Source organism: Maniola hyperantus, chromosome 9 (genome assembly GCF_902806685.2).
Source record: "Maniola hyperantus chromosome 9, iAphHyp1.2, whole genome shotgun sequence".
Lineage (NCBI taxonomy): Eukaryota > Metazoa > Arthropoda > Insecta > Lepidoptera > Nymphalidae > Maniola > Maniola hyperantus.
In genome coordinates this window covers 10,469,659-10,497,599 of record NC_048544.1, presented here as the reverse complement: position 1 = coordinate 10,497,599, position 27,941 = coordinate 10,469,659, and the positions used below count along the sequence as shown (strand labels likewise).

General features: G+C 38.8%; 1 protein-coding gene across 1 annotated transcript; it reads right to left on the bottom strand.

The window, feature by feature from the left end:
* Window positions 1–168: 168 nt before the first annotated feature.
* On the bottom strand, window positions 169–26,595 carry Rph (Rabphilin). The gene is made up of 9 exons (XM_034972167.2): window positions 26,385–26,595; window positions 18,174–18,319; window positions 15,898–16,042; window positions 15,251–15,422; window positions 11,094–11,222; window positions 5,316–5,658; window positions 4,082–4,226; window positions 3,127–3,360; window positions 169–2,189 (listed from the first exon to the last, which is right to left on the bottom strand). The coding sequence occupies exons 1-9, from the start codon at window positions 26,450–26,452 to the stop codon at window positions 1,892–1,894; spliced, it is 1,680 nt and encodes a 559-aa protein (XP_034828058.1). The 5' UTR covers window positions 26,453–26,595; the 3' UTR covers window positions 169–1,891.
* Between the last annotated feature and the right edge of the window lie 1,346 nt (window positions 26,596–27,941).

Sequence of the window (27,941 nt, the reverse complement as noted above, 5' to 3'; positions counted from 1 at the left end):
TGTGTCTGGTTCAGTGTTGCCAAATAAAAGATCAAATATTCTACTATAGGGAAAAACAATGCTACCAAAATTCTAAGCTGTTTTGGGTATTATTTTAACGTTCAAATCTCATTCCCAGTTTTGTCCCTATTCACACCCCAGTTCCTATTCACCCCGTTTTACGGTATGTACAGTACATGACTGTAACTGTATTTATTATTTAAAGCAGTACCTAACTACCTACAGTGCGGCAAGGCTATCTTGGCGCGTGACGAGAATCGGAACTAACGTTGCCGTCAAGTGTCTCCTTTTTATTTCTTGCTTGAATTTGGTTTGAATATTCCATGAATATTCCAAGCTTTTGTTCTCTAATCTCTAAACAGCGTCCCCCTATTAATGTCTGGCCAAGAGAGCTTTGTCGTACTGTACTTAGATATTACGACAACAATAAAAGTACCTATGAATAAATTCTTAACTTAATCAATATTAACAAGAATAGTCACTTAGTAGGTATTTACCTAACGTACGTACCTACCTTAAAAAAATCTTTGGCACATTTTACATTAAACTTAAATAGTAGGTACAGGTACCCAGCCAAGTTGTAGGTTATGCATGTACAACTATATTATAGGTAATCATAAGGTACCTACCTACTTACGTACCTAAGTAATAAGCAAGACGAAACCCCAGAATAAGATTAAAAACTCCCAAGGAAATGATTGCTTAGCAATGTAGAAAATAACGATGATATTTTCTTAACAATGAGTAGGTAGCATGTACCTACCTAGGTATACCTATCTTCGCACTACTAGGTACTACTACCACTTTCGCATTTATAATATTAAGTATGGAAATATGGATTATACTACTCGTATATTAACTAACAACGTAGACGCAAAGTAGGTAGATTTTTAAATTCAGGTATAATTTGTAAGCAATGTTAGTCCTTATCTGCGATCTAGGTGCTACGTAATGAAGTTTAAGCCGAAGTGAGCTAACCTGGAAGGGGTATGGCAATTTAATTAAACCCATGTCTTTCATATTATGTACATACCTACAGTTACAGTACGCGGCAGAAAGTGATGTAGTACATCGGCCGTTAGAATGACATTTCGGCTTTGTAGAGCGTTGTCTCTGTCACTCATACCTAAATGACGTTTTGTCGGTCTCCACGAAAGAGACAATATTCTACAAATCTGCTATTTCCTTCTAAATGTCGATGTACACTACTTTCTATACTACGTACTGTACTAGTGGTTCGCCCCGAACTAAGACCTCGCGGTATACCATAAGCTAGTTTTAATTTTAACTATACAAGTTTGTAATAGTTAACTTTTAACATTAGACGCAATATGGAGTTGGTTGAATTTTGCTAACAGCGCCATCTATTAACATTATTGTGAAGTTATGTTAGCAATTACTGATGCCCAATAAAAATGAAATAATTTCATTTCTTTCGTGAGACATAAAAATAAAAATCTCGTACTAAACGTACTGACGTCCGAGGTCGCGTCTCGTGTCATCATCATCATCATGATCAACCCATCACCGGCTCACTACAGAGCGCGGGGTCTCCTCTCCGAGTGAAAAGGGTTTTGGCCATAGTCTACCACGCTGGCCATGTGCGGATTGGTAGAATTCACACACCTTTGAGAACATTATCGAGAACTCTCAGGCATGCAGGTATCCTCACGATGTTTTCCTTCACCGTTAAAGCAAGTGATATTTAATTAATTAAAACGCACATAATTCCGAAAAGTTAGAGGTGCGTGCCCGGGATCGAACCCCCGACCTCCGATTAGAAGGCGGACGTCCTAACTCCTAACCACTAGGCTATCACTGTACCTTAACTTTGTTGGAAACTAAATACGTTGTATTCAACTTTTGTGGAAAAAGCTGAATTAAGTTTAATTTACAAATGTTGTGTATCAGTTAAAGAATGCCACTGCTCATGTTTATGATCAGGGAACTTGATGCAATCCATCCAGTGTTTTAACCTGCGCCCTTTACTGCTCGCTCCTAGTACTAAGCTACCGAGGAAATCGTTGGGCTTCCCGTAATCCTTGTCCCAGACAGTCACAGTCAAGTTCTGTCGGGAAAGCTCAGTGGGTCGAGTCTCGAAGAGGAACTCTTCGTTCCACACTGGATTCAAATTGCGCCATTTAATTGATGTCTTGTGTTTTTTGTGGTACGGATCGGGATCTAGGTATCTGGAAAAATGTACATTTAATTGAAGTAATTAGGGATCCGTACCTCAAAAGGAAAAACGGAACCCTTATAGGATCACTTTGTTGTCTGTCTGTCTGTCTGTCAAGAAACCCACAGGGTACGTTTCCCGTTGACCTAGAATCATGAAATTTGGCAGGTAGGTAGATCTTATAGCTGACATTCGGGGAAAAATCTGAAAACCATGAATTTGTGGTTACATCACACAAAAAAATGAAATTGTGGTCATGAAGTAATAATTAGTATTTTCAATTTATCTAATTAAGATGACTATATCAAGTGGGGCACCATATGAAAGGTCTTTACGTGTGCATTCTAAAACAGATTTTTATTTATTTTTATGTATCATAGTTTTTGAATTATCCTGCAAAATGTCGAAAAATACGACTGTAGTACGGAACCCTCATTGCGCGAGCCTGACTCGCACTTGGTCAAATTTTTTTATGAGGTTTGGGGTAATCGTCATCATCATGATCAACCCATCGCCTGCCCATTATTGAGCACGGGTCTCCTCTCAGATTGAATCGAGTTTATTCCATATAGTCTGCCGCGCTGGCCCATTACGACGTTTGAGTTGATCATCATCATCATGATCAACCCATCGCCGGCCCACTACTGAGCACGGGTCTCCTCTCAGATTGTGACGAATTTATGCCACAGTCTGTGCCATGCTGGCCTAGTGCGGATTGGCAGATTTTACAGACCTTTGAGACCTCACGAGGTTTTCCTTCGCCGTCAATGCAACATTTAATTGCGTAAAACGCACATAGCTTTAAAAAGTTAGAGGTGCCTGCCCGGGATCGAACCCCCGACTTCCACATGAAGACTTGGTCTTCAAGCACTGAGGAATTTTAAATTCCTGAAAAATTAAATTTAAGGAAAAAAAATTAAAAATTTTAGAACAAAGAAATATCTACTCACAATTTAACGAAAGGATCGGAATATCCATTACTATCTTGGGACGGCAATTCCGCAGCTCTGCATATCGTTACAACTAATGCTCTTCTCTTGGTGCTATAACACAACGCTAGCAGAAGCCTCGGCCCTATAGGCTCGAAGCCCGATGCCCCCGAGAGTGCTAATCGTAACTGAGCGGGGGACTTCAGGCATTCCCTGAGAGAAACTGTCGCTGAGCCCATTTCGTCGCAACCGTACCTGTTGATAGTAAAAAATCGGTCAAGTGCGAGACGATTCGCTCATGGAGAGTTCCGTACCATTGTACAAGAAATAACTCTTATCATCTTTTTTTAACTTTCATGGCGGCCAATTGGCGGCCATTTTGAATTTTTTATTATTTTGTTGTTATAATGGCAATATAAATGTATTATACACCTGCGAAAGTTGCAACTCTCTATACATATAGTCCAAGACAGGTTGAGATGGCAATCGGGAACTGCCCAGTGCTCACTGGGAACAAACATTAAAAAAAAACAAATTTAACATATTATATACCTACTGCTATAAAATACCTAATAAATTTTCTAAAAATATATCTAAGATATAAGACGGTTTAAAAAGAATCCGTGGGCGTGCTAAGCTCAATCTCCTAATAATAATAATTGTCAATCGCGTCGGCCTACGGCGCGCTACGTAAAACACCCACGCGTCGATTTCGTAGGCGCTACGAACTACGTTACGCTACTAAAGGGTCGGGAAATAAATCCTAGAGAAGAGATGCCTAGAATTATGTATAGTACGCGTCAGGTCGAGATAGCAATCGGGGCATGAGGCGGGGGGACGCCCCGTCCTCCCGCACGTCACCTGCGTGCGGCTGGTGTGCGGGGCTTTTCCGCCCCGATTGCCATCTGGGCCTGTCGCGTACTATAGGTTTATATATCTATAAGAGTTGTATTTCGCCTTAATGATAAAAGCTTACTTATCGTCATCAAATAGAACAATCTCCAAAGATTTAGTGGACAAGTCAGACTCGGTGATGCCAAAAAAGTGAACAGTCTCGTTGAATTCCGGATTTTTCGTTTTATGTACCGTCTTCGTCCGTAGCCTGTTTGAATAAGTGCCTTCTGAAATGAAAGGGAAATTTAACAATTATTTTCGCTCATGTTTTACATTTCGCTAAGCATTTTTGATTACAAAAAATCCATATCAATCAAAGGCTCGCGCACGTTGGCGGAGAATCGTGACGACTCGAAATACTTATATCAACAAAGTAACAAAGGAACTGGAAGCGGTTTGCTTGGATGTACCTTTTTTTTACTTTGTTCTGATTTCCTAATGTAATGCTCAGGCGTAAAAAATACTTTGACTTCCTTATTCATCTAAATATATAAAAGGAAAAGGTGACTGACTGACTGACTGACTGACTGACTGACTGACTGACTGACTGACTGACTGACTGACTGACTGGCTGACTGACTGATTGACTGACCGACTGACCGACTGACTGACTGACTGATCTATCAACGCACAGCTCAAACTACTGGACGGATCGGGCTGAAATTTGTAATGCAGATAGCTTTTATGACGTATGCATCCGCTAAGAAAGGATTTTTAAAATTCGACCCCTAAGGGGGTGAAATAGGGGTATGAAATTTGTCGCTTGGACAAAGTCGCGAGCATAAGCTAGTTTAAATTAAATTTTATCAGTGGTGAAAATGTTTTTCTAAATTTATAGTAACTAATTATTTGAGAATTTTCATTTTGCACTCACTGTTGAAAACCAGTCAGGTACAAATTCATAAATCTCTTTAGTTTTTAACTGACTTCCAAAAGGGAGGTGGTTCTCAATATTATCTTTGAAACATTTTAAGAGGAATAACCCTAGCGCACTCCCCTGTGCTTTCCATATACACAGCTGTTCTCAGTTCTCATTTAACAAAAATCAATGAAAATTTATAAACACGTTCCCTAGTAAGTAATAAATATACTTATTTGTGCCTGTGGTTTTATCAGATTTCCGTAAAAATGTAAGTAGGTACTTACTTAGTTCCAAAGTTACATCGCGGCAGTTAAAACGCAGTTTGATTCAAATTAGAAACAAAAGTTACGTTTGTATGGATAACGCTGGGAAGCGCGCTAGGGGCATCAAGATAATGCAGATATCAAGCGTATAAGTATAACGTGCCCTAGAATAAAGAAAAACTTTTTCTTACCTCGAGGTAATATTTCTAACCTACTGAACGGATCGGAAAGTCCGGTCATATCCATGCCTATTAACCCTCTGGCTCTCAATACTGTAACAGCCAATGACGACGTCCCATTGTCATAGGCCAATTTTATTTCCAAAGTCCCGAATCCTGAGTCCGGTATAGTAGGTGGTCTCTCTACTTGAGTCGGTTTGGGCATCTCTTTTCTTATACTTCTAAGACTGTAGGCACTGCCTTTGCTGCTAGTGCGTTTCAAGCCTAAAGGACGCTGGTTAAGGCTGTCTGTTCTATGTAGACTTAGTCCGCTAACTCCGTGGGATAAGATATCGGTTTCGCACCATTCGTGGTCCTGAAAAAAAATTTCTTATTTTTGATATAATTTTAGACTTGCCTTTACAAGTTTACACACGTATAAAAATCATAATTAAGATTATGCTCCTAAAAATATATTATAATATAGTCGAAGAATTATGTAGATAAATGATAAAATAGCATGGATTTGAGTCCCTCAAGCAATGCGCGAGGCTGCAATTGCTTGTACAGTATTGTACGGTCTATAATATTACTTATTGTACATTGAACACTTGAAAAGAGTAACCGCCATGTTTCTTAGTGGTTCTTCTCGGTAGGAACGGCATTCCGAACCAACCGTAAAATAATTTACCAAATTCAAAAGAACTTGTAAAAGTTTACTTGAATAAAAATATATTCTATTCTAATCAGCTTATCAAGACCTAGCCTAGTCAATTATTTGAATAAGTATCTATGACCAGGTGGGCTAAGCCAACATATTGTTACTTAAAGCTTGGTGTATATAACACGATAAAACTTATTAGAACTTAGAAGTAATCGGAAACTTATAGAAACCTAATAAAAACTTGTTCGAAAAGTTTCATAATATTATTTTATCCAAGAGGGCCGCAAAAACTTAATCGTATCTTGTTGTTGTTGTCCCTTGTCGGACAAAACTTCCCGCAGGCATATCCGTTGACTCGTTAGACGTTTGTTATAATTTACAAGTTAAAAGTTTTATTTTCAAGTCAAAGCCATTTATTCAAAATAGGCATCATTGTAGAGTTTTTGAATGTGCGGGCGAGTGCAGGTGACGTGCGGGTGTGCGGGGCGTCCCCCGCCTCATACCCCGATTGCCATCTCAACCTGTCGCGTACTATACTTACCTATGAAATCAAGATCGAAGCGCCAACCAAGATTTATTTCATTGAAAAATTGAGTCCTCAAGAAGTAACAGATAAACAGACACAGATGATGAATTTTTATAAACTTAGCTAATACTAAGTAAATAAGAGCCCATGGGATGTAAAGAGAATAATTTAATATCTTCAAAAGTGAGTTCCCTTTTTAACTTTTCCGGGACGAGAAAAAGATGAAAAAGTATTTCATAAAAATCTCCTAACAAGGGATAATTTTAGTAAATAACACAAGACAGCAAGTTCAATAGCTTTACGCCAAACGTAGCACCCTGTTAGGTTGCATGTCTATACTTTTTTTTACGTCGTCTCTCAATAATCTGGTTGTTCTGCTGAACCCGTGTCTGCTTCGCTTCGCTATACGCTCCACTTAAGTGGGCAGGCACTCTAATGATTATGCAGCATCATGCGCATTGAAAATGTTGATGAGATAATCAAAATTTGGCGCTAACTTAAACGTGACTATTTGACGTGATCTAGGAATTTCTACGCCGCACCCGTGTGTTTACTTCTGTGAAATTTAACCGCGCAATTTTTTCCGCAGAATTCTGTGACAGAAATTGTATGAATGCGTTTTCGTGTTTAATGTTTTTGCAAGTGCGTCCGGTTCCATACCATTTCTGTAACTAAGGATTCTGCGGATAAAATCGCGTGGAGAAAATTACTTACTTTTAAGGAAAGGAAAACCAACGAATAAATAATTTTTGAAGGTGTTAATTGAATGTTTTTCCCGTACTTCCTTTTATAATAATGCTAATAATAAAAAGAAAAATAATTTTAGTTAGTTTAGAGTTTAGACCAATCTTAAATCGACGCTATACCTAATACGATACTCGTAGCTAGAAAACTACATTGACAGTAGGTACTCTGTGAAATTTAGAGTTAATCTTTGTTGGAATTAAATAAGTAAATAACTAAGTATTTACTGGTTCGATAGAAATTACCTAACCCTGAACTAACCTAGAGAATTTATAGAGTAAATATCTTGTTCGTAAAGTAAACTAACTACCTCAAAGGCGCTTAGGGAAATTCTTAAGATATTCGATCCGAAAGATAACATTTAAATTACAAGTGCACCTAACTCCTGTTGCTATGCTGTGTATTTATGTCAGCGATATAACTACAGTGTGATACTTCGTAAATGACGAATCACACTGTAAACTGTAAACCTCAGCTTGAGCGCTGCTCGTATAAAGCGCCTCTTCATATCACCAATAGATAATCCTATTAAAACTTCAAAAAGCTGATGTTGGACTTATTTTCGTCGCGCATTGTGTACTGTATAATTCAGGTTTAAAATTGCGTTTTGCGAATTTAAACTCTAATAATATGTTGAGTATCCAGGCGAAGTAAATTTTCGTGATTTTTTTATTTCTACGTACGTATAAAGAAATTACCAATTTAACACAATCAGCATTTAACTACAATATTTTACAGGGTTTGGTGCGCTTGCATGGACAATTTTTAAGCAATTGTTGCTCGGCAACATGTATGGATCAATCTGGAGCATAAAGTGCAGCAATATGGAGCAATTTTCTTGTACTAGCTGATACCTTCGACTTCGTTCTCGTGGATTTAGGTTTTTATAAATCCCGTGGGAACTCTTTGATATATAGGTTTTTAAAAACCCTGTGGGAAGTATTTGATTTTTCATAAATAATTTTTTCATAAAATTTGTTTCACGGGTATAGTCAGAGCCCTTGAGAGTCAAGGGCTCTGACTATACCCGTGAAACAAATCACGTCGATTCGTTGCTCCGTTGCAACGTGATTGAAGGACAAACCAACAAACCACTAAACCAACAAACAAACATACTTCCACATTTATAATGGGTAGTGATAACATTGCTGAAATTTTCAGTTATTGCTGGGTATTGCAGTAAATTGCTTCATGTTTTCGTGACGTCATAATTGACTAAATTGCCTGGAATTGAGGAATTTAAATTGCCCGTGTAAGCGTGCCTTAAGGGCTAACATTATGTCGTCAATAAAGCTAACATCATCCCAAACAAAACATAGATTTGAATATCCCTATCTACCCACACATTTGAATCCGTCGTATGACGCACGAATGACGTAGCGACGCGACGCACCAACCTATTTATTACATTCGTTATGCTATAAGAGTAATGGGGTTGACTCGGACGTAGTGTAACAATCCTAGAGTTATGATACGAAAAATCGTTATAAAGACGACTCCTTTGGTAGGTACTAGCGTAACGCGAAAGCGGCATATTCTTGCGAGAAAATAGCGTGATAATTTACATTCCACAAATGCCTTGGTGTAGCTACATAATGAAAGAAGAAAATGGTGCTAATTCGGTTGTAATACGCACTCATACAGATTTTCCATAGGTATCAATCACTATCAATGACTGATAGTTAAGAAATGTCAAGAAATCGGTTGTAAAAAATGTCTAAACTTAATAGAGACGAAGGCTTAATAATATAATTTGTCTTAGTTAAGACTAAAAAACCAGCCAAGTGCGAGCCGGAATCGCGCACGAAGGGGTCCGTTATCTATTTAAATGGTAAAAAACACGTTTGTTGTATGGGAGCCCACTCAAATATTTATTTTATTCTGTTTTTTTAGTATTTTTAGTAATTTTTACAGATGAATAGCGGCAACAGAAATACATCATCTGTAAAAATTGCTACTGTCTTACTATCACGGTCATAGATAAAAGAATTAAACGGTTCATGAGATATTATAGTCTGGTGACAGAAGGACTGACAATGGAGTCTTAGTAATAGAGTCCCGTTTTTCCTTTTGGGTACGTAAACCCTAATAAAGACTAATAAGTACTAAGTAGTCGTACTAATTGCGATGAATACTTCATTAAGTTTAGTTTAGAGAACGAATTAGGATTCAGGACCAAATAGAATTAATTTCTTTTTATAAAACTGGCTTAGTCGAACTGTATGATTGCTAAACAGTGATTAAGACGTCTCAGCTCTGGTTCTGTTGGGAAATTGGGCGTAATTAATGTTCAATTTGTAAGCTCCTCCAAGAGTTGAAATAAAATTTAAGGAAACAGCTTAATTTGATATCTTTGGGTAAATAAATATTTTAAATTGCTATAAAATTTGCCTAAGCACTAGAAATTGGGTTTCTAGATAAAAATTAAAAGATACTTAATATGTTTCATGATTTTTCGAAAGTCCGCCACCTATCCGATTTTCAAAAAATTACACTCGAGCAAATGTGAGGAGAAAAAGGTGGGTCAGCTAAGTAGTTATAGATTTGAACTTCATTCACTGGATTAAGGTTTGTCGTTTTAAGGAATCCTTTGTTTCACGATAAAAGTCCGGACACATTAATCTAATCTAAAATATATAAAACGAAAAGGTGACTGAATGACTGACTGACTGATCTATCAACGAACAGCTCAAACTACTGAACGAATCGGGCTGAAATTTGGCATGCAGAGGCAGCTATTGTGTCGTAGGCATCCGCTGAAAAAGGATTTTTGAAAATGGGGGGGGGGGGGGGGGGGTGAAATAGGGGTTTGAAGTTTATGCAGTCTACGCGGACGAAGTTGCGAGCATAAGCTAGTTAGGTATATCTCTAGCGACTTTGGCAACGCTTCGTTGATAAAAAAGCCACAAGAAAGCATCATTGCACTGATTGCGCTAGGGTTGCCAGACAGTTAACGGCGCATTTAATACACACTTAGCTGAATACCAAAGATCTGGAATACATTAGGTACCTGCTTTGAAACTAACAATAATTAATCCGTAGAGTCATTGAAACTTTCCTCGTTAAAGCAATTTTCACGCTATCATAAGCATATCAAAGCATCTTATAGTTAGCTGGTTTTGTATCAAAGTAGCGAAAATAAAAACGATGATTAAAACTTAATTTAGTAGTGTTTGTTAGTTCATCAAATCCCTCATGTTTGCCAACTACTTATTTAAACTACCTGTATAGGTACTACGAGTTGCTTGGAAATGAGTTGCTACATCTTTAATAGTTCTATGACTCTAGTAAGTTTTCAGTCATTACATATATATATGTATAGTATAGTGATGACAATAAAAAGAATGGTCCGGCTGAGTTTGTTGGGGCTCTTCTCACACTAGGGCACGTTTGAACCTTCGTAGCTTTTTAAGTTTATGTAATTACAAGAGGATGCCCGCGACTTCGTCCGCGTGGATTTAAGTTTTTAAAATCCCGTGGGACTTTTTGGTTTTCCGGGATAAGAAGTAGCCTATGCAAGCTATCGCTGCTGTACCAAATTTCGTCAAAATCGGTTGAACGGATGGGCCATGAAAGGCTAGCAGACATACAGACGGACAGACAGACAGACACATTTATAATATTAGTATGGATTAATTATTATTATCACTATTAAGTACGAACATCAATTATTATCTTATAAACTCAACAATTGACAATCAAAATCTGAATGGTAGCTCCTATTCTTACGACTTTGACGTAGACTTTGATTTATTAAATTTAGATAAATTTGTACTGTCAAATAATAAGTTTTATTGTAACATTTTCAATTTAAAAATATGAAAAAATCTAATAAAAAATGTTAAATGTCTTACCATTGAATTCGACGAGTGCTTACCTTTGCTGAGCTTATGGATTTTCTGCTGTCGTTGTTGCTGGGTTGTCTGGAGAATGATGGCTGGTGTATGCTGAGAGGAGAACCGGGTTCAGAGTCTGTTTTCCCTTCGTTGCTACTGTTGCCTGCTTCCTAGACAAAAATAAATAGTTTTAATTTAATGTTGTTTTTTTTTTAGATTTAAGTTTATTTAATAGAATAATTGTAAAAAAATGTGTTCATGAACAAGTTTGTTGGCCATGTTAAATATAATACTAAACTAAAATATTTATTTCAAGTAGGACAACTAGCTCTTACCTATGTAAACTATGACTCTACCACCGGTTCGGAAAGGAATTTCTACTGAAAAGAGTCGGCAAAAACCTCATTGCTGCTTTCAGCGGGAAAATGGCAATACTCAGGTTGCTTCAAATACAGGTCGGCAATATCGAGCCCCGTGTACTAGAGTACAGTAAAACGAAATGTATTTTTTTATTTTTTATTTTTTATTAATCTGTTTATTGGAAGGCCTACTTAATCATACCTACCTACCTACCCCATTTAAGTCTGTAGTCAGATATTGATTTGTTCTAAAGATAGGTAAATATGTTTGTTTACATAGCGTAAATTATTATTTTATTATCTAGGTCCGCAGGTATGAATAAAAATATATCCTAAACTAGCATAAGCCTGCAACTTGGACTATTCAAACTTTTATTTTTACCCCCTTAGGAGTTGAATTTTCGAAAAACCTTTCTTAGCGGATGTCTACGTCGTAACAGCTATCTCTATATCACAGCCCGATCCGTTCAGTAGTTTGAGCTTTATCTATCAACGCACAGATCAGTTAATCAGTCAGTCAGTCATCTTTTTCTTTTATATTATATTCAGATGTCTAGAGATCGCTGTACCGGTCACATTGCTGAAACTTTTATTAAAAAACTTTTCTAAGACCGTTGCACTTTCTAAGGCAACGTTTACAAGTTGGCTGTTTGAGAATTTAAAGAGAAAATAGTTTAAATGTTTGAGACAGTTTTGCAGAAGTAAGTAGATATTTAAAAATTTCAGAATTTAAATTTTCGGCAGGTAGGTAGCTACCCACCTAACTTTCCCATGGTTGAATCTTTATACTATTTTTACAAGGATTTTTACTTTTTTTATTATAAGCATGGGGTGCCGTGCCAGTCAGGTAACCTCCCAGTGTGCCTGGGTGCTTCTGGTCCCTTTTGGATGCATCGGGCATCCGAGGGAAGAGCAGTATTCGGGCCGGTGCACCCCGGTAACATGGCTAATAATCTCTCTTCGGGGATATTGTTAGCCATGGCTAATGACCTGGCATGGGGAAGGTTTCTCCGCGTGTCCCTCTGACTAGCAGAGGGCACAGTGGACGAGGCGGAGGACAAGACGCGGGCAACGTGCGCGGGATTGCGTTGTCGCCCGTTGGGTCTCCGGGGGAGGTGAGGTGCACGTAGTTGGTGCACCTCAGACGTGCGACGGGGGACCTCGTGAGCGGATGTCGCTGACTGGGTCGCGGTGGTTTGCTTCGGCGTTCCCGTGACCCAGTCACCAGGCGACATGCAGGAATGCCGCTGGGTTTTAGTGGGTGTTACGATCGCCTAACGGCCGGCGAGTCCCACATACCTTCCCTCCAGTTGGTTGGTTGGTTGGCTGGTTAGCTGGCTGGCTTCCAGGAGGGGGGATGCGTAAACGCATTTCCCAGCGTTAAAAAGAAAGGTATTATAAGCATATATGTACCTACCTATCTAGCTACCGTCTAATAAATACGAACTTATGTACTTAGTTATTTAGCTTCGGCTTTAGCCGAAATGTCGGTAAACTACTTATATACAAGATATCTAGAGTAACTTTTGCAATATCCTAACTTTGAATTGCTTTGTGTTTTTTTTTATAAACGGTTGTTAATAAAGACATAAGTAGGCATGTTAGACATTTGTAGATATTAAATAAGTATACCTAGTATGCGACAGTTTGAAATGGCAATCGAGGAGGGAACAGCACCCGTTCTAACCAGGTGCGGGCGAGCGCGGGTGGCGTGCGGGTGTGCAGGGCGTCCCCCCGCTTCATACCATGTCGCGGAATATAGGTATACCTATCTACTTATTTGTAGTTTAAAGTTTAAATTTTAGGTCAAAGAGCAAAGTGATGTAAGATGCAGGCTAATGGGTAGATACGTCATGTCAGATCCATTCATCGACTAGCCTGCATGTACAGCTAGACATAGATCTCTTAAAGAGCGCACCACCAAGCATGGTACTCTGCCTTCCTTATCCACCCATTTTGCTGCCTCTTCTCGGTCTGTGATCCCTACGAATTTACTCGTTCCGTCAATTTTGTCAAACAGAGCTCGCTCCATACTCTTCTACTGCTTCAGATGTCGTTAGTCCAGTCAAAAGACTCCAAATATTAGAGTATATAGACTCCAAAAATCGAATGCTGATAACGGATAAGTGGGCGGTAAAATATAGGAGAGCGGACCCCAAATACTAAGCTGAAGAAGCAGATAGCTCGCTCCATTGAGCGACTTTTTCCATTTCTTTCGCAGATCCAAAAAAATATCAGAGTGATCAACCTAATTACATAGTTCAAAGAGGCGAGAAGCTGCAGTGACAATAGGGTGGAGCATATAGAAGAACTGATAGACATTGGGATCCCAAGGTAGTAGGTACTTGATTAGCGACCACGCACCGGAAAGCACAGTCTTATGAGACGATGTACAGCTAGGTGGATGTACGATTGCAATTATTTGCAACTCCCAAGCGCATCCTTGGGAAGCCGCCGAACAGAAGCGGCACAAGATCGTAATACTGTGGCCATCCTTGCATATAGTGAGACCTTTATCCGGTAGTTAACGTCTATCGGTTGAGACAATGAGGACTTCACATTCGTTGTACACTTTCTTCTTCAGGTTTTTGGGTAGGCATACCGACGAAAATTGCTATACTTTCAATTCAATTCAATTCTTACACAGAAAAATTCACGACACTTACAAGAAACATATTATTCTGATAATAACTGACATCTATGTTATGGCGAGGGATTTGGTGCGTTTACACCCCATAAAAGTTTCCCAATAAAATACGCATTTACTTATATGAAACATTGAAATGAAATCGTTTTCCACGAGAAAGCCGACATAATATAGACACCCTAACGCAATAAAATTCCCTTTATTACGTCAGAGGTTAAAAGTAGCCTTATTGCCCTTTTAGCTACTATGTTATTGGGATTTAAAATATACATTGGATGTTGTTTTTACTTTGATGGCTTGGGCAATTTATGTATTGGCAAAAACGTGCAGTCTTTAATCTTCCCTATTGCTCTGTGAATTTGTATGAAAGTACACCTAGATTTTACTCGCAACTTCATCTACGATTATCCTGGTTTTTTAAATTCCCTAATACCTATAGGAAGCCTTTGTTTTCTCGTGTCCTCGTGTCCTGGATGCAAGGTACCTCTCAGTTAAGATCATCAGACAGACTGCATATTTTATTTATTATTATTTAACAAAAAGTTAGGTAGGCGTATTCTATCAAGCCAACAAATTCAATCCTAACAAATTTTATAATTTTTATAGTATTTTACCCACACTTCAAGGAAATTTTTAAATAATTTTAAATATCTACATATCATAAATTGCGGACCGGCAGGAATCGAACCCGCGTCTCCTGGGATCGCGCCTGACGCTCTGACCCCTAAGCTACGGCTCGCTTGCCGCCAGTGATGAGTGATAATATGTAAGTATGTTCAGTCACTGATGAAGCGACTGTTTATGCCATCTAGTAGCGACACTTTTTAAAATTATCGAAACTACAGTTTTGCAGTTATCGAAACTACTTTCAAATGCCCATATCACAATGCTGCTCTTTGAACGATAAATGACATACTTACTTATTTGCTTTTTACTATATTTTATAATTTTTATAGTGTTTTATCTACACTTCAAGGAAATTTTATTTTAAATAATTTTAAATACTTACATATCAAAAATTGCGGACCGGCAGGAATCGAACCCGCATTTCCTGGGATCGCGCCCGACGCTCTGACAACTAAGCTACGGCTCGCTTGCCGCCAGTGACGTAATTTGTGATATGTATCTATCCTAAGAACCACTGAAGGTATTTTCTTGTAGATGTCAAAAACTATAAAGCTTTTTACTTTACCTGTAGTGATTTGGCTAGCTCCGAATCGTTATATCGTCCCGTGGGTCTCCTGTCGGGCATGATATATTTCGGTAAGGATTTGAAGAACCACGCGCCTGACTTTTTCCATATCTCCCGGGTTTCCGCACAAAGGTTGCACATGTACTGTTCTCTTCTTGAATAAATTGGAGATCTACATAAGAAAGTTTAAGTACCTCATTAGTTTAATTAACACAGCAATCAGCAAATCAAAATATAATAACTTTAAAAAATTGGTCAAGTGCGAGTTGGACACGAAGAACTGGCACACGAAGGGTTCCGTACCATCGTACAAGAAATGACACTTTAATTTTTTTTATTTTCATGGTGACAATTTTGAAATTTTTATTATTTGTTGTTATAGCGGCAATATAAATACACATTCTGTGAAAATTTTAACTCTCTACCTATATTACGGTTCACGATATACAGGCTACAGCCCGCTAACAGACAGATGGACGGACGGACAGCAGAGGCTTAGTAGGTAATAGGGTCCGGTGGCACTCTTCGGGTACGGAACCATAAAAATTATAGTACAAAGAAAATACGTGACGGAGAGACATTTAGTTTTAAAATTTGAACTTATCCAGATAAAAAAAGCGATGAGAGAAATATATTAACACTATTACCTGTGAGGAGGTGTGTCAATAACGCACTTCGGACAGGCGGAGTTTTGGCACATGGAGCAGGTGCGTAGAGGAGCCAACAGCTTCGACGTCTCTCCGCAAAGCAGACAGCTGCGCGGTGCAGGACCTTGCGCTGAACGACGCATTCCTATAAGACGGCGAGTGTAAAGGAAGCCAGGCCTTAGTCGAAGAAACGCCGGCTTAAAATACGACATGGGGAAGCGTGTATCGAGGCGCCACCGTAGCTGGGGCATATCTACCTCGAGGCCCGTAGGGAAATGCATGGGAAAATATAATATTTTATCTACCCTTTCCAGATGGGCCCATCAGCTAACAGAATACATAGCATCACTCTTCCCGAGGATTGTGATAAATTAATATTATATTTTAGCTTTATGGTCGAGCAATTGCCATTAAATAGAGTACCGAATGAGCGTAGACTAGTTAATCAATTAAGAAGACATCGATATCAGCGGGAGGCTGGAGCGTTACAATCAATCTACCCAATACCAGCTCGACCTAAACAATACCAGAGTAGTATAGTACGCGATCGCAATCGGGGTATGAGGCGGGGGGCGCCCCGCACACCCGCACATCACCCGCGCTCGCCCACACCGGGTTAGCGGGGGGGCTGTGCGGGTGTGCGGGGCGTTCCCTCCCTTATTGGCAACTCGACCTGTCGTGTACTATAGCTAATGTTGGAAAAGAGTGCAACAGATATAAATAAATTGTATGGAAATCGGAAAACTCAAATAGTTTTGGTTCAAATAAGTAGTTACTTTAGTTTTTTACATGTTTTATATACCTAGTATTCATCTAAGTTCCTCCTCGAAATCCTATTAGTTTGTTTCTGAGAGGTTCATTCTGAGGGGTTTCAACAAACAAGAGGGTTTTTGTTAAAATTTTCTTTTACACAATATCACTTTACGATGAGAAATGAGAAGGGGACCCCATTGTATCCAACCTTGTAACCTAACCGGTTGAAGTAGTTTGGGCTGAGCTCATATTCATACTTTCCGAATTAAGTTAGGAGGCCTTCATGCATGTATTTAAATTTTTAGGGTTCCGTACATCAAAAGGAAAAACGGAACCCTTATAGGATCACTTTGTTGTCTGTCTGTCGGTCTTTCAAGAAACCTACAGGGTACTTCCCGTTGACTTAGAATCATGAAATTTGGCAGGTAGGTGGGTCTTGTAGCAGACATTAGGGGAAAATTTTGAAAACCGTGAATTTACGATTACATCACACGAAGAAAATTAAATTGTGGTCATGAACTAAAAATTAGTATTTTAAATTTTCGAAGTAACATAACTATATCAAGTGGGGTATCATATGAAAGGTCTTCACCTGTGCATTCTTAAACAGATTTTTATTTATTTTTTTGTATCATAGTTTTTGAATTATCGTGCAAAATGTCGAAAAAATACGACTGTAATAAGGAACCCTCGTTGCACGAGCCCGACTCGCACTTGGCCGGTTTCTTTAATACTTACCTACCTAAATACTTATATTGCTGTTTTATCCTTTATGTTTCTGTAATATTTCGCCTTAGGCGTTGCCCATTGGGTGGGACAATTACAGCTTTTCTCCTAAGATTCGAGTATCAAAATAGAGTCGTAATCATATTGCCTTCGAGAATATCGAATCATATTGCTAATTATTAGCGATAGAACCGGTACCGATACAGAAATAAAACTTGATTCGATTAGAGTAATAGAATTCTGGAACTTATTTATATTTTCGCCTTTCATCATACTTAATAATAATTTTATTATTGTCACGGATGTGCTCTGTATTGACTGCAAATCCATTTAAGTTACAAGTAACTCCTTGACTGCGATCTCACCTGGTGGTAAGTGATAATACAGTCTAAGAATAAATGTTAGAGGACTAACTCGGAAGGGTTCATGGCAATTTTGGTTACACGTACCCCATCCCCTTATCGGTTTATACACGGCATTGTGCCAGAACGCTAAATTGCTTGGCGGCACGGCTTCAGCGGTAGCTAATCACAGCTGTAGCTTCCCACCAGACCAGACCAGAGACAATTTAGAAATTCACATAATTATTTGGATCTCTACGCTACGGCCTCTAAATATCTACTTACATATCCCGTTTCTCAAAGTTATAGGTACTTGATCGATAAAAACTTCAACCCTATCAGTTTCTATACCTATTATTATCAGATTACTGCCCTTAAAAAAAATTCAAGTTCTGAAACTACTTATTAGTCAAACGGATTTACGTACTATTTTGACGACTGCAATAGCCTATATACCTTCGAGTCTTGCAACTAGTCGGCCGACGCGTCGTGCCTCTACCTCGTCTACCTTCTCAGCTCTCTTGACCACGGCTGCAATGGCTTCCCGCTCGTTTTGCGTCAAAGGTGGCTCACTTCTAGCAGCACACCAACCAGTTCGTAACCTGTGAATAAAACTTCGATGAACGACTGCAAGATTTGTTCTAGCCACAGAGAATTCAACCTCAATACAAGGTTTTGCATGTAAATAAAATTGCAAAATGTTGGCGGGGGATAGAGGAGAATGCTTTGTTGTGATCGGTGGATTCAAAAGTCACGTAATCAGGGCAATGTTTGGAATGAGGGTACCGAACTTTACCGGCCTACTTTTATGCTAAGCAACTGCCTAAGCTTGGCAATCGGGGCTGTCCGGCTTTTAAGCATCTATAGGTGGTGGTCTGTGGTACTAGCATAGCCTATTAATACTTAATTGGTAACTTGCCTATTGGAAGATTATGGTGGAGAATCATGTCTAACTTTGCTTTTATACTTGCTGGGCAGCTTTTGAAATGTTATAAGAATGGTTGTGAGGCTTTGCTAGTGGAATGGTTTTATGAATCTGCGTACAAGGCATTGTGAAAAAAAATATCAGGATATTTAATGGACCAACCAGATCATAAAATCTGGATTTTATGCTTAGTTTCAGGATGAGCGACATAAAAACGCGTTACACTTATTTTCTCCTCGGTTGTCAAGAAGGTTGGATCATTTTCCAGCTCATTGAATACGGAAATGCATCCAGTGCTCTTGGCAGTATTCCAAGCGGACAAGTTAGATTACATTTCATTTTATAATACCTAGTTAGATAGGCTTGAAGTTTTGTTTCAGCTTGCTAAGAAGTTACTTAAAATCTTATTGTAATAATTGTACCTACTGTTTTTTTAATTCTATTACAACTTAGCCTTTGGATGCAATCTCACCTGATTCTAAGTGATGAATTTTTTAAAATAGAGATAGCGAGCAAACGAGATGGCGGGTTATACCTGATGTTAAGTGACTACCGCCGCCCATAAACATTTGCAGCATCAGAGGAACTAAAAGCAGGTTAACTTGAAAGACGTACTTATGGCAGTTTTTATCAAGCTATCCTTACTTCTTATCGCGGTTTCTAGACAACATCATACCGGAACGCTATTTCGCTTAGCAGCACGGCCTTGCTGGTAGAATGGTAACTAGGCGAAGCCTCAAACCAGACCAGACAAAAGACAATTTAAAACTTACAAATTCCCAAGTTGCCCCTCTATCTCCGTTCAAAGTCAATCCCATCCAGCAATCGAACCCAGTTTTTTCTACTTATTTACCACAGCGCTTACTACTGCACCAGGGAGGTCGTTAAATATCGCTACTCATATTATTATAAACTAGGCATCAAGCCCGCGACTTCGCGTGGATTTAGGTTTTCAAAATCTTGTGGAAAATCTTTGATTATCTGGCTTTAAAGGAGCCTATGCCAGTCTAACTTTTCGGAGTTATGTGCGTTTTAATTAATTAGACATCACTTGCTTTAACGGTGAAAGAAAACATCGTGAGGAAACCTGCATGCCTGAGAGTTCTCCATAATATTCTCAAAGGTGTGTGAAGTCTACCAATCCGCACATGGCCAGCGTGGTAGACTATGGGCAAACCCTTCTCACTCTGAGAGGAGACCCGTGCTCTGTAATGAGCCGGTGATGGGTTGATCATGATGATGATGATGATGTCAGTCTCGAAGTCTTTAACTATACCCATGCAAACGTCTATCGACTGCTTGCGACGTGATTGAAGGACAAACTAACAAACTAATAATAATAAGGCTAAATAAGGCTAACAATTAGGTTTTTTAAATATCCCGTGGAAACTCTTTGATTTTCCGGGATAAAAAGTAGCCTATGTCACTCTCCAGGTCTTTATCTATACCCATGCAAAAAATCACGTCAATACGTTGCACCGTTGCGACGTGATTGAAGGACAAACCAACAAACAGACACACTTTCGCATTTATAATAAGGTTACTGAAATAAGGCAATACTGATGACCATATCCACACTAAATGAGTATTACTTATGTAATTACAAGTTAGAAGGTCGCATTGCGGGCGCATATGCTCCCTACGGGCAGCACTAAGTCCTGTGGAGTCTGGATAGCCTTGGCGGAAATGAGATTTTGAGGTAAATAACCCAAGTCAAGGGCCAAGGCTACGCAACCTTCCGTGCTTCGATGAGAGAAATACTATAAGTACTTATGTTACTAAAATACGTTGGTACCTACTATTATATTATTCTGTGCTAAAAGGCTTTTATTGTTGGGGAGTTTGACCTATTAAATTTAGTTCCAGTGCGTGCTGTGTGACCGATCATAATAAGTACTAGCTTATGCCCGCGACTTCGTCCGCGTGGACTACACAAATTTCAAACCCCTATTTTACTCCCTTAGGGGTTGAGTTTTCAAAAATCCCTTCTTAGGGGATGGGGATAGGGGATTTTCCTTTTATACATTTAGATAGGTAATTAATTACTAATAGTAATTAAGTAACTAACACTTGGTAGACTTTGCTAGACGAATATTTTCACGGGAAAAATGTAAGCGAAAAAAGCCGTGATAGCCTAGTGTTTAGGATGTCCGCCTCCTAATCGGAGGTCGGGGTTCGATCCCGGGCACGCACCTCTAACTTTCAGAGTTATGTGCGTTTTATGTTATTAAATATCTTGCTTCAACGGTAAAGGAACGAATCGTAAGGCAACCTGCATGTCTGAGAGTTCTCCATAATGTTCTAAAAGGTGTGTGAAGTCTGCCAATCCGCACTTGGCCAGCGTGGTGGATTATGGTCAAACCCCTTCTCACTCTGAGAGGAGACCCGCGCTCTGTAGTGAGCCGACGATGGGTTCCTCATGATGATGATGATGATGAATGAGAGTACGGTATTTTCTTGTAAACGACAGTGATAATATATCTTGATTACTAAATTTAATGCAACATACCATCTACTTTTACCTTATTATCTCTTTCATATCAGACGAGTTTGATAATGGTATGGCTGTATTAACGCACATGACGTCGTATAGAGATACCCGACTCTAGTTCCAATCCCATGATTATGTCATCCATGTAATCAAGATTCAGAAAGGCACAGCTGTTGTAGAACCATGTATTCGTATTCGGTGGCAATGCAATTTTCTTTTGCAATCGTGTTGCCAGTGATGACATATGGATCCGAGACATGCTCAGAGTCACTCAGCGGGCGATGGAGAGAGCTATGCTTGAAATTAGAAATGAGAAGATCCGTAGGAGAACTAGAGTAACCGACATAGGAGTAGCTCAACTGGTTACGAAGCTAAAGTGGCAATGGGCAGGGCACATGTTCGTAAAACCGATAGACGTTGGAGCCACTGGATTCAGGTGGCGCAAGACCGTGGCGTGTGAAAATCCCTACAAGAGACCTATGTCCGGCAGTGGACGTCTATCGGTTGACGATAATGATGATGATGATGCAATTTTCTATAACAGCTGAGCTTCTCAACTAGGTTTCTGAATAAAATAGATGTGACATACGGATCTATGGACGGACAGACTGACTGGGCGAAACTTTATTGGCTTATCGGCTTCTATGCGGCATCGTACCGGAATTCCAAATTGTTTGACGGCATGGCTTTGTCGTTAGGGATACAACTAGCAACGGCCGAAAACCTCATCATAGCAGACCAGAGAAATTTTCAGATCAGACAGACAAAAATTTAAAAAAGTTTGATTCAGTTATGGTACAGTTCAAATAACCATATGAGCTTAATATGAGGTAGTTATTTCGAAATTACAGACAGACACTTAAATTTTATTTATTAGTATATAGAGTAAATGAGTATAGGTAAAGCGTGATCGAGGCCTGATTACTTGGAAGTGGAACCAACGCATGTAGCCAGTAACGAGAATCGAGATATCTATAAAACAGGAACCGATAAAGTTACGGTTAATCCTTTTCAGCTTTACTTTGCAGTTTGTTATTGTTTTATTAAAACACTAATTGATGCCCACGACTTTGTCCGCGTGGATTTAGGTTTTTAAAAATCCCGTACTCTTTGATTTTTGCGGGATAAAAGTAGCCTATGGAGTAGGTATGGGACATAGGCTACCCCGCATGGATAAATTAAACAGATGGGCCGTGAAAAGCTAGTAGACAGACATACAGACATAAATGACAACGTTCACATTTATACATACTGACTAGTATTTTTAATAAATCGATTGGGACTTTTTATTATTTTTTCCCCAATTCTAACATTTTAAAAAGAGTCAATAGTTCACCTACCGGGTATGCCCTACCCGGCTGTATCCGGCTCTACAATGGTTAAGTATATAACTACTTATATAAATATAAACTGGTGACCTTTCAAGGATAATGAACGACCTTTATAAATGTCGGGAAAGTGCTTTATATTATATCAAACACAATACAAAGAGTCGGGACGACCATGACAGAACACCAGAACACACTAAAATCGAGTTATCAGTGAAGTCTACTCTATGGAGCTGCGAACAAAGGGAAGCTTAATAAAGATAGTTAAGAGACCGGCGGCAAGTGGCAGCGACTGGCGACAGCGACAGACAACACTGTTACTGTTACCATTACACCGCAACAGGGTTGATTGTCGTTGTTGCCTGTCGCTGCCGTCGGTATGTATTCAACAGTACGTTTTGCCACCTTAGCGATTTCTTGAATCAGTAGCTGCTCTTTCGTGACGGCGATCCTATCACGACGACAGGTACGAGTAGTCACGTAGTGGCAGTACCTTCTTCTTCCTTACCTTATCCCACGCTACGTGGGGTCGGCACAACATGTCTTCTTCTTTCACTCACTTCTGTCATTCGTCAACGTATTATCCACAGATGAGTGAAATATTATCCACCCCTTTTTCACGCATATCCTCTTTCACGCAATCCATCCATCTGGCAGTACCTACCTATTCGGTACTTCAAAGTATTAGAAAATGTATAGGAACTAGTAGTATCGCTTGTGGTCGGCAGCACGGTCGCTTATCGCTGTCGTCGGTTGCTGTCGCTTACCGGTCTCAGACTCGAGTCACAAACCCAGACCCATCGCGTGACTTAAACGCAGCGTGACGGAAACCACACGGAAGGATTTCACACTGAAAGCCTTCCTTCGACTAAAACAGTACAAGCTTACTAGGGGAAACAGGATAGGGGATGTAGGCAGCATTCTATTTGCACACAGGCGCTGAAACAGCCAGCGGCGGGCCTCGCTTTTCTTATATTCTAAGTATTCTAATATTTATTTATGCAAAAGCGATTCAGAAAGTGAGTCGCGATTTTTTACCTCTCTACAGACTTACAGAATAAGCAAATCAATTGTACGATTCGAATTGGCAACAGTGGGCATGAGGCTTTACCGAGTTTATTCAGTAGGTACCTACATCATCGTTTGATTTAAAAATACACTAGCTCTAATAATAACAGGTTACCTCGTAGTTTTTTAGTTCAGTTTTCATCTGACTTTATAAATACCTACCTACCTATTGATTTCTTAAAAATAATAATCGGTAAGTAGGTACTTAATTCGGTTTATGAGCGAAAACCCTATGCAATCCTTTCCTGGCAGAAGCCGCTTACGATTGAAGTATATCTCTATTAGTAGCTGTTACATTACACGTGTTAAATCTTATCGTTATTTAGTTCTAGCTCATTTCAAAATTTAAGTAAAAATTGTGAGCGAAGTGAGGGTGAAATTCATTGTAATATTGGCCATTTGGGGGCGCAATTTAGTCACCCAAATGCGATAGTTCTGCCCCTTCAGCTCATGTCATGACCCTGTCGTCAGGACCTACAACTGCCCACTGACACACCATTAGACACAATAAAATTGTGACATGGGTCGCTGTAATTTATTGTAAGAAAATGATACGATAAAAAAATTCCTTTCCAATTTGCCTACGGCAAACTTTTATTTATGTCCTTCTTTCATCACAGAAATAAGGAGCTTATACCTACTAATTTTCTGTGTAGAATGTATTTAAATGGATAGGTAAATAACACATTCTTACCTATTTTTATGTATACCTTATTTATAAAAAGATGCTTTAGTTTAACATCTACGTACACACACATTACACATCTAGACGCGATGGCCTTTTTTCCTAAACATTCATTTTTTTTTGGTCGATGCTATCACAGTAAATAAGAGTAGGTACCTACCTAAATGTGACAGGTCGAGATGGCAACTTAGTGAGCATGAAGCTTTACCGAGGTATTCAGTAAATCGTCCTTTGATTTAAAAATACACTAAGTAGCTCTAGTAATAACACTACATATCTATAATGTTGTTTTATCGCGTCAAAAGGGGTGGGGACGCTCCCACACCCGCACAGCCCCCGCGCTAACCCGGCCGACGTGCGGGTGTACGGGGTGTCCCCCCGCCTCATACCCCGATTGCCATCTCTACCAGTCTACTATACTTACAGATCAAATCGTCGATTTCCGATGCTGAAAACATCATGGTCGATCGGTCTTCACTGTCGGAAGTGTGAGCCCAAAAGCCTTTAATCTTGAACCTTTTATACCCGTATGACTTTTTAATCCTCGACTAAGCATTATAATTATTATTTTTATCTTTGGAAACAAAAATAAAAATGCCAATGGTAGCAAATTAAGTGACACTGTGAGTTATAGGTACAGTACGCGGCCAAAAATAATGTACATCGACATTTAGAAGGAGTTAGCAAATTTGTAGAGCACTGTCTCTGTCGTTGAGACCGACAAAACGTCATAATATAGGTATGAGTTTGTTGTAGTAGTATGAGTAGAGTAGGTATGAGACAACGCTCTAGCCGAAATGACATTCTAAAGGCCGATGTACATTTCTTTCGGCCGCGTACTGTCCTAGGTACCTACTCGTAATGAAAACAAAGCGTCCGGAAGCGGATGCGACTGGGAGATAGTAAGCGATGTGCTCGTAGCAAGGACGCGGCAACCTCGACTGAGTTATTTATAGACATTCAAACTCTACGATCCTTTTTTCCTGAAGCCATGACTCGGGAAGCCACTTAACAAATACATAAAGCGTCTATTGTAGTCCTTTCTTCTCTATATAGGCAGAGATAATTTATAGTGTTTGTTTGTTGGTTTTGTGATTTTTGGGTTTGTTGGTTTGTCTTTCAATCACAACGCAACGGAGCAACGGATCGACGTGTTTTTGCATGGGTATAGTTAAAGAATTGTAGAGTGACATAGGCTACTATTTATCCCGGAAAATCAAAGAGTTCCCAATGGCTTTTTAAACACCTAAATCCACGGGGATGAGGTTGCGAGCATCAGCTAGTATAATAATAATAAACCATTATAAAAATTATTGGCGTAGCCCCTCATCTTGTTGAATAGGTACATAACTAATCATTATTTTAAAATATTATTATGAGGGTTCATGTCCCGTTCACAAGTTTTTCGAAAAATCTACCGTTTACAAAATAATGAGCCCCTAAGTGGCAGCTTTAGGGGATGTACCTATATGTTCGAATTTCTAATTCCTTTACTATGAAATATAGGTAATTAAAAATCTGAAAAATTTTAGGATATTAGCACGCAACAAGAAGTTATAAACGAAATTATTAGGTACGAGTATTGTGAGATCAATAACTAATAATAATTAGCTATAGTAGTCGCCCAACATTGTATTAAACTAGCTAATGCCCGCGACTTCGTTCGCTTTGATTTAGGTTTTTAAAAGTCCCGTGTGAACTCTTTGATATTCCGAGATAAAAAGTTGCCTATGTCAATTTCCGGGATACAAGTTATCTCTGTACCAAATTTCATATAAATCGGTTACACGGATGGGCCTTTAAGAGTCCCGTGGGAACTCCTTGATTTTCCGAATAAAATCCCATAGCCTACTTATACCCTGGATGTAAGCTAATTCTGTACCAAATTTCATACAACTGTTGGGCTGTGAAAAGCTAGCAGACAGACAGACAGACACATTTTCGCATTTATAATAGGTATTAGTATGTAGTAGTATAGGTATTACAGACTAGTCGGTGTGGTGTACAGGTTCATATTAACCTATCTCTTTTGACAAGCACTTGACCAGTTATTACATTCTCTAATCGTCTGAAAATCCATTGAAAATCGTTGAAGCGAAATGTCAACAACGCTGCTAAACGTGTAGCGGTATTTTATTTATCAAACTTTAGTAAAGCAATAAATACTTACTTCGATCGTAAAGAAAGCTGCCGGTCATTCGGGCACACATATTTATTGGCTTTGCTATGAAAGTTCATAGCGGTAAAAAAAAACACGGTTCGAATTTCAATTTTCGCGCGTGAAAGGAGTATAGGGTCGCACACTCCCGCCTGTTGATTTCTTCCAACTGTTGCGTCGCGCGTGGTGACTAGCGAATACTACCTATAATAATCGATATTATGTTAACAACGCTCTTGAAAAGAGTGATACATTTAATGAATCATGTCATCTCTTATCAGTTAGATGAAAAACAATCTTCCTATAAAACATTTTTTGTTGGATTTTTTTGCCTAAAACGCATCCACCCACATGCACTTAATAGTATCGAACACCGACCAGAAATAAAAGCTATCGAATAGGTATCGATTGGTAGTAGGTAGCTACTTGCTCTGAGTAAGTACATAATTAATGATAAGTTACAATATTCATAAGTAGGTAAATTAACTCTAGCATATTCCGATAAAGTTTTTTTAAATGATTTAAATTATTAATCTTGAAATGAAAACCTTTTATTTATTTTGGGTTGTTTGATTTCGAAATGTCTTTATCTTGCCGCGCTTTGGGATTGTGGACTAACCACACTATAAATCAAGGAAATAAATGTTACGATGCCTAATAAACCATAGTACAGTGATTCAATACTAGTTTTTACCAGTTTATTCCATCACAAATATTAATATATTTTAATACTAAAATTATGTAACTAAATAGGTACATAGCAGTCACGATTTAAAAAAAATATTTTTTATAGTAGATGTAAAACAGTAGGTACGTGTATCCGACCACGACACCGGTCATCCACAGATAATGAATAATTTTGCTAGGGAAGGCCTTATCGATAAAAAAATGCTAAATTGTGTTCGCAAGTGTATCGATATCATGAATAAAGGATTAATTCATATAACATAATTAGTAGGTACTGGTCTATTATTTTTAAGTAAAGCACAACTTTCATTTGATTATCTGCATAAGATAATACGACTGTATAGGTAGATTTCAACAGGATAGGTACTGGGTTTTAACTAAAGAGTTTACTGATTGCTATATTTTCATGCTATTTTATTTTTTATTTTATTTAATTATTTTAGTTAGTAAGTTACGAAATGAATGACTTCATGGCCATGATGGCAACCAAAATAGATTTTTGCATAGCGATAAATCGCGTATGAAATGCCAAATCGCGTATAAAAAAATAGCGAATGAAATGCCAAATTAAGCGTCCATACGGGCATAATAATGTGCAAATTTCATACTTTAACTAGCTGACTCATCCTGAGATCACTCGAGTGGAACTTCAAAAATCATTTCATAAAGGGGGTCTACATAAAGTCAAACGTCAAAGTCAAGCTATACCTGCGTTGATATATCAGTCACTCAGTTTCTCTTTAACCGACTTCAAAAAAAGGAGGAGGTTCTCAATTCGTCGGTTTTTTTTTTTTTTTTTTTTTTTTATGTATGTTCCCCGATTACTCGAAGACGCCTGGACCGATTTTGAAAAATTTTTTTTTGTTTGAAAGGGTATACTTC

Coding starts and splice junctions, on each gene's coding strand:
- Rph (XM_034972167.2), bottom strand. CDS start 26,452: ATGAACTTTCATAGCAAAGCCAATAAATATGTGTGCCCGAATGACCGG. Junction 15,423..15,897: donor ATTGACACACCTCCTCACAG/GTAATAGTGTTA, acceptor TTTCTTATGTAG/ATCTCCAATTTATTCAAGAA. Junction 2,190..3,126: donor TCCGATCCTTTCGTTAAATT/GTGAGTAGATAT, acceptor ACATTTTTCCAG/ATACCTAGATCCCGATCCGT.